The 12,609-nt window shown below is 35.9% G+C and overlaps 1 protein-coding gene across 3 annotated transcripts in view; it reads left to right on the plus strand.

The window, feature by feature from the left end:
- The first annotated feature begins 1 nt into the window (after position 1).
- The window catches only part of LOC143228965 (uncharacterized), a 29,842-nt gene continuing 17,234 nt past the window's right edge, over positions 2 to 12,609 (plus strand). For 2 of the 3 annotated variants that reach the window (XM_076460503.1, XM_076460504.1), the window contains exon 1: positions 10 to 4,238. In XM_076460503.1, coding sequence (XP_076316618.1) covers positions 2,988 to 4,238 — 1,251 coding nt within the window. In that variant the 5' untranslated portion in view covers positions 10 to 2,987. Of the gene's footprint in view, positions 4,239 to 12,609 lie in introns of all 3 variants that reach the window. The other variant, XM_076460505.1, reaches the window with a different exon arrangement.

Consider the following 12,609-nt stretch of genomic DNA (forward strand, 5'->3'; position numbering starts at 1 on the left):
TAGCCCTCGTGTAGCTTTGTGCGAATTTAAAAACAAACAAACAGTCAAACCTCTTACTATCAGTATTTTCTACAAATGTAACACGGGTAGATCGCCATGGAATGATGTCCAAATAGAGTGAAAGCTACTGTCAAATATATTTTTGGTAAATTGAATCATTCGACACTTAGTGAGCTCGTATTAAAAGATAATGAATTATATGTTAAATCTTGTTCTATGTATGTTTTAAATTCATGCCAATAGGTTTCTCTGTCGTCGTCTTAACCAATAAGAATAGTGTAATACTAGGGACCATTCACGATCATTCGCCATTTTTACGAAAGTAAACAACCCACGATAGGGAACTAGGAATAACTTACCAAAATATATACCTGTAGCAAGCGAGGCAAATTTTGTGGACGTAAACACTTCCTTTCGGTTTTCCAATACCCAGTTAATAATGGATATTGAACCATAACATGGTAAAAACTGTGAGAGGACATTTCTCTTGTTTATAACTGACAGATTATAGCGAAAGCAGCTATTTAAAGCTTCCCTACCACCAGCTTTTGGGCTATTCTAATCAAATAGGGAAATTTAACTGTTACTTCTATAACCTGTCCCTTCGTCTTGTATGGTAAAAAAAAAAATGTCTTAGGTAATTTCACACTCTCGTCAAACCTATATTAACCTCATATATTACTGAATCTGACAGATTGTTGTTATAGTTCCAAAGTATTTCTATATCACCTCAGAATACCACATTCGTTTGAATTTTATGTTGTGGTAAAACTGTTCTTATTATGAAAAACACGCTTGAGCACACCAGAACTTGACAACTGGGTTGAGTTCTTTATCAGTGTTCAAAACTATGTCTGAAATACTACTTGGATGTCCCTTTCCCCTGTGATTTTTATGTGAAATGTGATTTTTATTAAGCCTAATAAAGCGTTCTTGCTTCTCCAATTTGAACGCTCTGAACCATATGTTACGAATTATATATGTATATATATATATGTGTGTGTTTCTGTATGTACTGTCATTGTGGGATTTTTACCATATTTTGACATCCAGTTCAGATATTTATTTCTATTTTAAAATTCGTAGTCAGTTAACTTGAGCATTCGAGGCGAAGATTGCGAATTATCGTTCTGATATTTAAAAACTTTCTGCACAGCCCATGCTTTGAGAACATCGCCTAGAATCAAGGTAAATTAGATACAAGTGTCTGATGTACTGTGAAAATATATACCACATCCAGGTCAGAATAATAGTTCGGAGTTGTTGGAAAGGTATCAATTTTTCCTGTAGTTTTATCTACCGCGTTTGTAAACAAATAATTTTAACAACTGTGATAAGGAAGAACAAGTCATTCCTTCAAAACGGTTTGTAACGTGCTTTATACACTGCGTCAGATACCCGGAGTTCAGAGAAAGCACGTGATTCACGCGTTCGTGTAATCACACTTTTTATAAGTTAATTATTTTTGAAGCAGATTTAATACATATAATGACACGTACGTAAGCATTATTTTAGTGTGTATATTTTCAACGAAACTACCATTGTATCGACCTGGAAAATAAATCGTTGTTTTTTTCTGTTTTTAATCACTATTGAGAATTAAACAAAACATACTACATTTTTTGTTTGTTACAGCGCTCAAGGATACAGAAGAGTTTTCTGTACAGACTTGTCTCTAATTTGGAACTGAAAAGCTAAGATGGATTGTTTGTTTGTTTTTTGAATTTCGCGCAAAGCTACTCGAGGGCTATCTGCGTTAGCCGTCCCTAATTTAGCAGTGTAAGACTAGAGGGAAGGTAGCTAGTCATCACCACTCACCGCCAACTCTTAGGCTACTCTTTAACCAACGAATAGTGGGATTGATCGTCACATTGTAACGCCCACAAGCTTGTTTGTTGCCACCGGGATTCGAATCCACGACCCTCGGATTACGAGTCGAACGCCTTAATACACTTGGCCATGCCGGGCCACTAAGATGGAAATGAATTAGTCAAGCGCACGCACCTCCAACTCTTGGGTTACATCTCCCTGACCGAGTAATGAGGACTTGACCGTCACCGTTATAGTGACTCCAGAGTCTCAAAATGAATAATGTGTTTTTGTAGCTGTGTACATCGAACCTTGAATCCTCTTATTCACAATACAAGCATACTAACGATTGACCACGTTCGGTTTGCAGATATCTTTCGAATTTGTGAAGCATTTTCTTTCTGTTGTTGATTCTGCTGTTTTTGATGTATTTTGTTTGTTTGTTTTGTTCTTAAGCACAAAACTACATAAAGGGCTATCTGCACTCTGTCCACCGCGGGTATCGGAACCCGGTTTCTAGCAGTGTAAGTCTGCAGACATACCGCTGTGCCACTGGTGAGAGTCGCTTGTTTGTAATTAAGCACAAAAGTACTCAAAGGGTTATCTGTACTCTGCCCAGTACAGGTATCGAAAGAAACCCGGTTTCCAGAAGTATAAGTCCGCAAACATACTGCTGTGCCACTGGAGGTGGGGGAGTTCTTGTTTGGAATTAAGCACAAAACTATACAATGGGCTATCTGTGCTCTGGCTACCACGAGTATCGAAACCCGATTGCGAACGGTGTGAGTCCGCAGACATACTGCCATGTCACTGGGGGGCTTCTGATGTGAAGTTATAGAATTCGAAGAAGCTATGAATGATCTTACGTTACAACCGCCATACATGTAGCTTGAAGGAAAACATAAATGATTGTTTAAATGCTATTGATATAAACTCGAGGACTAAAGTTGTTCGTCTGTGCGCACATAGTGTTATCTCTAGACTTTAACCCTCGTTAACGGGCATCCAAAGTTAAGTATGACGCATTCATGTCGCTCGATACTCTGAAACTTTTTGAGGTATTACAGTGCAAAACGGTTTAATTACAAAGGTGTCCAGTTTCAGACCGTATTGTGATACTTGAGTCACAATTGTACGGATCAGAAAGAACCGAAACTGTATAATACAGTACGCCCCGTATGGGACCTTTGGAGGTTAAACGTCTACGTATTTTCCTTCCGAACGTGGGAACTGTGTGTCTAATATCAGTTCTAACTCACGTTGCGTTTCCCGTACATTGTTTCGATGCCTCGTTAATGGTATCACCACAAGACCTCTACATCTACTGTGGTGAGAGTGAACATTTTCTTGCTCATTTAACTAATCCAGTAGATCGACCCGTGAAGGTGGTTTCGACCTTCAACAAGAAAGGAGTTTTATTAGAAGTAACCGGGGGTGGAATTATTAAGGAAAACAGTGCCGATGTGTTAAACTTTACAGTTACTAGCACCAGACCGGGACATACTACCATCTTCTTAGCCACTTCGAATGAAAACATCGACGTTTCTCAAGCATTCGTTCGAGTTTTCGTTCCAAGGTATCAGTTTCTAAATTCATTAAGTGCTTTATTTGGATGGATCTACTTCGTAGCTTGGTCCGCGTCTTTCTACCCGCAAATCTACACTAATTGGAAAAGGCAAAGTGTTGTCGGTCTTAGCTTTGACTACGTCAGCTTACATTTCTCTGGATTCGCAGCTTACGCTTTATATAATGTAGGGTTAGCTTTTATAAATGAAGTTCAGATGGAATACATAGAACTTTACCCAGCAGGCCTGATACCGGTGAAAATTAACGACGTTGTTTTTGCCTTACACGCAACTCTGGCCGTTTCTGTAATTATCTTTCAGTGTTTCGTATATGACAGAGGGGATCAGAATTTGTCCAAACCATTTGGAGCTTTCTTCACTGTCATCTGGTTAACAGGTTTTGTTTTTCTCATAATAATTCTCTCTGGAGTGGTGAAGACACGTCCATGGCTAAAACTACTCTACTATTTTTCCGTTGTTAAACTTTGTACTACCGTTACCAAATACACACCGCAAGCCATTCAAAACTTCCGCAGGAAATCCACCACTGGGTGGAGTATCTGGAATGTGATGTTCGATTTTGTAGGCGGCGTTTTTAGTGTGATTCAAATGGTTCTCCTGGCTTACAACTATAATGATTGGGATTCTATCTTTGGGAATTTTTCAAAGTTTTTACTGGGTGTCGTCTCAGTGTTTTATGATGTCCTGTTTATGGTCCAACATTACAGTTATACAGGATACCAGCCTTTATCTTCAAGAACTAAATTAGGGTTGAACGTCAATAATGTCTCTGAAGAAACAACTAGAATTTCTCCAACATTTGAAGCAGGAGTATCTACACACTTTCTGCTACTTCATAGCTAAGTATGACCACATTTAAAACTGCCCATTGTTTCAAACATATTCACGTTTTTCGTCGTTATTTTAAACTTACTTGAGTTTATTTAAACAAAAAAATTATAGTTTTAACGACTGATTCCTTTTAATCTTCCTCATGACGTATGTTTCTCTTCATTTCACCTTTTAAACACGAGCGTTTCTTAAACTCTTATTACACTATTACAACTATAACTGTATTTTGTTTAATTAAGCAGATCGATTTAAGTGTTTTAGTTTTGTTAAATAAGATCCTTTATGTTCATTGTTCGTACACAGATATATTCAGTGAAAACATGAACATACACTTTTGTTCGGGTCTCTTCATGTTCTTGGTTTCATTAAACAATATTATATTTTGATTGAATTTTTCTACTGAACATGACTTCACATGTTCGTTGTGTTTCACAGAGCAAGGTTATTAGTATATGTCATTAATTGAACTCGACTTGTTATATTGATTGTTTCACTGAATACAACGTTATATGTTAATAATAAAGTTTGTTAGTGTAAGTTTATCTTCAGATGGAGATATTTTAAAAGATAAAAATTAAGAAGCCAATATTTCGTAACACTATTGATATTCAATGAGAAGCCATACTATTGTCTAACAGTTAATGACACTATTGATATTCAATGAGAAGCCATACTATTGTCTAACAGTTAATGACACTATTGATATTCAATGAGAAGCCATACTATTGTCTAACAGTTAATGACACTATTGATATTCAATTAGAAGCCATACTATTGTCTAACAGTTAATGACACTATTGATATTCAATGAGAAGCCATACTATTGTCTAACAGTTAATAACACTATTGATATTCAATGAGAAGCCATACTATTGTCTAACAGTTAATAACACTATTGATATTCAATGAGAAGCCATAATATTGTCTAACAGTTAATAACACTATTGATATTCAATGAGAAGCCATACTATTGTCTAACAGTTAATGACACTATTGATATTCAATGAGAAGCCATACTATTGTCTAACAGTTAATGACACTATTGATATTCAATGAGAAGCCATACTATTGTCTAACAGTTAATGACACTATTGATATTCAATGAGAAGCCATACTATTGTCTAACAGTTAATGACACTATTGATATTCAATGAGAAGCCATACTATTGTCTAACAGTTAATGACATTATTGATATTCAATGAGAAGCCATACTATTGTCTAACAGTTAATAACACTATTGATATTCAATGAGAAGCCATACTATTGTCTAACAGTTAATGACACTATTGATATTCAATGAGAAGCCATACTATTGTCTAACAGTTAATGACACTATTGATATTCAATGAGAAGCCATACTATTGTCTAACAGTTAATAACACTATTGATATTCAATGAGAAGCCATACTATTGTCTAACAGTTAATGACACTATTGATATTCAATGAGAAGCCATACTATTGTGTAACAGTTAATGACACTATTGATATTGAATGGGAAGCCATACTATGATCTAACAGTTAAAATAGAAAGCCTTTCTTTAGTGCTATTCTTCTAACTACTTCAAAGATTAGAGTTGTATTTTTGTACTGAATTGTAAAATATTGGTTAATAAAATGTATCATTGTTTTAGTAGTTATTGATATTATACCACTGAATTTTTTCCTATCAAATCAAATAAAATACTGAATAAATATTGATTGTCGTTTAAGAGTCAAAACGTAGGTGATTAATAAAAATATGGGTTAACAGTTGTCAACACACTATAGGAAAGATGTTCCTTTTACCTGTTAATATAGACACGTTTGTCGTATTGTGAAAGACGCACAGTTGAGCTGTTTGTATTGATTTGACAGTATCATATACCACGTTTTTGTTACACTAAGATATCGATTAGCCTATTATTGTTTGTTTTTGAATTTTGCGCAGGACTACGCGAGAGCTGTCTGCGTTAGCCGTCCCTAATTTAGCAGTCTAACACTAGGAGGAAGGCAGCTAGTCATCAACACCCACCGTTTGGGCTACTCTTTTACCAACGAATAGTTGGATTGGCTGTAACATTATAACGTCCCGACACTCAGATTACAAGTCGAGCGCCCTAATCCCCTGGCCATGTCGAGCCAGCATAGTATTGAAACTTAAATATATCAGTACAAACTTGCACTCACTGAGATAACATTTCTATCTGAAATTTTATGAGCTTTAGAAAATTTTGGATTTTTTTCGTTGCTGATCGTTAAAATTGTTTCTACGTAGCTAATTATAATCGGAGGACCACCTAGCGACTTTTGTTCCCGAAAGTTATGGACTTAGTCTGAAAATACAAGCCTAAAGTCCGCCTATTCCTCGTGCATACTATAAGAATACAAAACGTGTGAATTTTCATACAGTCTGTGTCTCCTTTGGATCTCAGACATACGTGCCAACTATGGAACTCTATCCTACCCGTGAAGCGGGAACTTCCCAACAACAGTATCACCCTACTATATAGTTTTTCTGTATATCATCTCATTGTCACTGAAGAGATACATCATGCTCTTTGAAAAGATACACGCATCACAATGCATGCAATTTACTGGATTTGATGTGGTTTGTTTTGAATTTCGCGCAAAGCTACACGAGGGCTATCTGCGCTAACCTTCCCTAATTTTACAGTGTAAGACTAGAGGGAAGACAGCTAGTCATCACCACCAATTTCTAGAGGTGTGAGTCCGCAGATATACCGCTGTGCCACTGGGGGCGGAGAGAAGAAGGGAAGAAAACTATATATTATATTGAGAATTAATCAGTTGGTGTTGTTAAACTGATTAATAGAGTGTCTCTCCATACAATTTACACTATCTTTACCTTTTAAAATTTTTACTGTTCTTACAAAGTAAACAATTTGTTCACGACGTTTGATCTCTGTTGATGAATAATTTAAGAATTTCCAATAATCTGATTCGCTGAAATTGCCCTTTAAACAAAACGAACAGAAAACCATTCTAAAATCAACTCAAAATCACATCATATAGGGGAGAAAATTTAAACAAAAAAGTGATTCCAAGAAAACATGCAAGTAAGAGAGAAATGTTTCTATTTGTAAATAACTGTGAAATCTTATTTTTCGTTGTAGGAAAAGTTGTAATATTGTGAAAGTAGCATAATCCAAGGAGAAATGATATGTTGAATGACAGACTGGGCTACACATTTATTTATTAGATACTTGGACAACTGATCTAGCTAACTAAGACTTCAGAATTAATTTGTATCATTGTTTTATATTTTGGACTTTCTATATAAATATTGGATCAGTGTATCCGTAAAGGATATTTAAATACACTATCCATAAAATGCACTCACTATACAACGCCTACCTTAGGGTTTTGTTTTATTGGTCCATATTTACTGACAATGGTGGTTAAGGCGTTCGACTCGTAATCTGAGGGTCGCAGGTTCGAATCCTCGTCGCACCAAACATGCTCGTTCTTTCAGTCGTGGGGGCGTTATAATGTGACTGTCAATCCAACTATTCGTTGGTAAAAGAGTAGCCCAAGAGTTGGCGGTAGATGGTGATGACTGGCTGCCTTCCCTCTAGTCTTACAATGCTAAATTAGGGACGGCTAACGCAGATAGCCCTCGTGTAGCTTTGCGCGAAATTCAAAAAACAACAAACAAACATTCACTTCATAAAGATGTTTATCTGTCGTTTCACAAATAGGTTTCTGTAAATTACTTCTATCAACATAAAGTGTCACTGTTCTCTCCCATAATTTCTTCAGTTTTTATTTTACTTTTTCCTCTCATGAATTGACCAGTTTATATCTTTCACATATTATTTTGAAAACACAAAACTACAGCTACTGGTACTATGTTTACCGCTGGAATCAAACCTTTATATTATGCTGTAAACTGGTAAATGTACCGCAGTATCACTGGGGTGGGATGAGAGACGAAGATTCAGATGCTTAAAAATACATGGATTTGTTATATCGATTGACGTATCTGATAATCATACCTTGTTTATGATTTTTATTGACCTCCATGACTAGCACAATTTATTTAGTTTAAACTACTGCAAAGAAGGAGCAACTTTACCACACGATTTGGGCGTGGCAAAAAGCTAACTAGTTAAACCCAGAGCCAACGAACCTGCAATTATTCCCGCTGACTATTTGTTATTTCGTTGAAACGCGTGGGACTATATGCACGAGCTTTTTTCGAAAGAAACTTCGGTCAATACACTATACCTTAGTGGTAATTTCACACTTGATCTACGAGTGCGCTCCCTAGTGCCAAGTACGAAAACACTATAACACGTTGCTACGACCCTGTGTTTTGAAAGGAATGCAGAACGTAACCATGACAATTTATAATTACGAGAGTTTGCACCATTCATTACTGATATATTTAACTGAAATTAACATAAATATTAATCTCATGTTTTCGGTTTCTTCTCGCTGAAGAAAATTAACAAATAATAAAAGATGTAGAATTATTTTAATATAGGGATCATTCCTTATTTATATTTATTTATATTGTTTAACCGTGAAATGCAGTTTGTTTATTTTACTGACCACTTGCTCTTCACTAAAATTAAATTACGTGAGATATCTCATGAACTGGCGCAAGTGCACTAGAAGATAACAGAGCATGGCTAACCCTAACTCCATCTCAAGTGACTCGTTACAGTTTGTAATCCAATTATTCCCTTGATTCTTCTCATATACTTTATACTTGCATATTTACTGACATCTGTCATAACTGACAACAGATCTGCTCATTCTCGAGTTCTGACAAGTGTAGTTAGTCTGAGACAACAAAGTTCTGATGGGGTTTTTTTTCTCCAAGATCTCGTTCTTATGCACACATTCAGTTACATTAACTCTCCTAAGTGCTTCCAACATCTAGAACTAAAGAGCTTCCTCCTATTAAGCTTAGACCTTCTTCAGATGTATGTTTCTTCTAGCATTTTACCATGGATTCTATATTTGTGATGCACAGCACGTGTATCGTTTACGTATATTAATATAATATGAATTCCATTTATCATTCATATGGTAGTACTTGTAGTAGGAATGGGGCGAGTACACCACATATGCAATACAAACTATTTGTTCATATACACTGTAAACAACCAGTAATAAATCATCAGAAGTATTTGAGACACACCGCTAGGTGATAAACAAACCGCAATAACGGCCCGGCATGGCCAGGAGGTTAAGGCACTCGACTTGTAATCCGAGGGTTCGCGGGTTCGAATCCCTGTCACATCATATATGCTCGACCTTTCAATCGTGGGGGTGTTATAGTGTGACGGTCAATCCCACTATTCGTTGGTAAAAGAGTAGCCCAAGAGCTGGTGGTGGGTGGTGATGACTAGCTGCTTTTCCTCTAGCCTTACTGCTAAATTAGAGACAGCTAGCGCAGATAGCCCTCGTGTAGCTTTGCGCAGAAGTCAATAACAAACAAAAACAGTATATGGGTTTTATCATGCAGTTTTTTGTGATAAACTGTTAACAGTGGAAACAACTATCGAGTTTAGTAAACCTATCAAGACCACAGACTCCTCTCTATCTAATTCAAACTGTTATTTAGTTTAAGATTTTAAAAATGATTCAGTTGAATATATGATCTAATTCGTAACTTAAACATTGATCCACACTTGATCTAAACAACAAATCACTCAATGCTGTCAAAACAGTTGACTCAGTAATTTATAGATAATCGTTAAACAAAAATGGTACCAAATATTTTCATTCAGTCGTTTTGAATTTACCTCTAGCGGTCCTAGTAAAATTCAGGCAAAGGTTGAATAGACAGGAAACCCAATCGGTACAAGCACATCACAACATAGATATATAAAAACAACCAAAGAGCTTGAACATTTCACCGTCCTGTAAGGTGAGACAGACATTCAAGGATCACTGATCTAAAGTAGGCAATATGTCACTATCCACGTTCCCTGAACACGTTCTGCTGTGTCTATGCAGACCAAGTGCAGCAAGCAGTTTGTCAGCTTTGGTGAGGAAACCTTGTGTGTATATGTGTGTTTTTGGGGCTTATCTTTGACCATAAGCTGGCTTTTATACAACACATTAAGCAGCTATGTGTCAGGTGTACAAGGGCACCGAACATTTTACATATTGTCTCTTCCACCTTTTGGAGAGTTGATTGATGTCCTATGCAAAAGATATATCATGTCCTCATTTGATCAAAATTGAACTATAGGTCTCTGATTTATGGCTCTGCTCGGACTTCAGCTTTGAAAATGCTAGACACAGTTTATTATCAGAGGCTTCAGCCCTAAATGGGAGCTTTCCACACTTTCCCAGTCCAAAATTTGCACACAGAGTCTCATGAACCTCCTCTGCACCTCTATCATTTGCAACTGTCTTTACTATATGCTTCAAAACTTTGATCCTTACCACTGTGTCCCACCTGGGGTTGTGTTTTTCTTCCTTATGGGGCCATGCTTTTTCAGAACAGACAACCTGCCACTGTTCCTATTGGTCTTCACATCCAGGCATAGTTAGATGAATTGGGTCTGTGCTTGGATGACATTGTTGTATCCACTGGTCAGCCCATCCCACCATAGTTTATTACCATCCTCAAGTGTGAGCTTTCTTTGAACCATCTGAGAAAGGTGAATGCTCCTGATTGGAAGTACTGACTTTTATTTGTCAGACATCTTTCAAACCATTCTTTCTTTCCCATTTATATGGATGGTTCAAAATCGTTTGACTCAGTGGGCTCTGCCCTATTTTGTTGTGGTTTGGTAGTTGCTCACAAAATTCCCTCTTCAGTTTCTGTGTTTACTGCCAAATTGTATGCTGTTTCTCTTGCTCTGGATCACATAGAAGCTTAGCAATATTTGAATTGTACTATTAATGCCAACTCACTTATCTCTCTACTGGCCCTCATCCTGTTCTGGCCCATTTCTCTTTAATATCTTCTTTTAGCCAGTTCTTCTGGATACCAGATCAAGTTGGTATTTGGGGGAATAAGCTCGTTGACACCATAGCTAAGTCTATCTGCTCTTGTGATATCACTGTCATGCCTTTTCCATATGTGGACTACAGTCCTATATTCAAGACTCGGTTCTATGCTAGTTGGCACTCAACTTAGAGTGAACAACACAACAACAAGCTTTTCCAGGTAAAACCCTCTATTGGACTTTGGCAGTTCTGTTTCCGTAAGGATCAGAAGGAGGAAGCTGTCCTAACTAGACTATGCATTGGTCACAGTTTTTAACTCATTGTTTTTTTTCTTTTATCTGGGACTAATGCACCAATGTGTGGTTTGTGTGACATTCAAGTCACAATAGCCCACATTTTACTATCATGCCTTCTTTATAACTGAACAATTTCACCATTTTAGACATGTTTTATCCACTGGACAGTGTCATTGGTGATGGTGATATAGCCACTTTAAAAATGTTTTTTAATTTTTTTGAGGGCCATTGGCCTTTTTAATTTTATTTAAGTTTTTAAATCCAAAATTGGACTTTTTTGTTTTAACATGATTCCTTTTTTACAAATTTAATAATTACACTTTATTTTAACTTCTTTACCATTTGTTTGGTACAGATAGCCTAGTTGTTTTGCACCATAAAATGCCAAACAACTAATCAACTACCACCTTTTAACTTAGTTATGACCCAGATCCTATAGAAATGATAACACTGAAGCTTTGCCAAGCAAGTATAATATTCATGAAATTGCTACTTTGGTAAGCATCTTTAGTCTAAGCAAAGATTAATCTAACTATATGACTGTATATACTTTTCACAAGAACATTAGCTATTTACAGAACACTTTTGTGAATAACATTTTTATGTTTTAGTTATAAAATGGAATATTTAAAACTCTCAGTTTGCTAAGGACCACCATATTCTTGTCATAGGTTTATTAAATAAAATTACATTTTCAAATAATATTTGTGCAGCTATCTTTGTTGACATGTCCCCTGCAATTATTAAAGGCTTTTCTGGCTACGTATTCAAGCATGACCATCATAGTATATCAGAAAACAAGTTATCCCATATTTTTTTAATTCTTCAAGTATTAAAGACATGTTTTGGTTCTTCAGTTGGACAGTTGGAGACAATTTGAAAACATTTCAGATTCATTTTTTAAACTTATTGCTTCATCAAGTACACTCTTATAGCACCATTTGAATTTTATATAAATAATAAAAATGTTCTGATTTTGTAAAATTTGTAATAAATACATTATTTTATTAATGTTGAAATATTGATACAAAAATGAATATTAAGTGGATTTTACAAAGAAATTTCAAAAAAAATGAAATTATTCTGTATCAAATATAAGAATGTATTAAATAAATATAAATAAATAAAAATTCAAGAAATTCTACTAAAAATTTCTGATAACTATTTTTA

The sequence above is a fragment of the Tachypleus tridentatus genome, chromosome 10, assembly GCF_004210375.1.
Source record: "Tachypleus tridentatus isolate NWPU-2018 chromosome 10, ASM421037v1, whole genome shotgun sequence".
NCBI classification, from domain to species: Eukaryota; Metazoa; Arthropoda; class Merostomata; order Xiphosura; family Limulidae; genus Tachypleus; species Tachypleus tridentatus.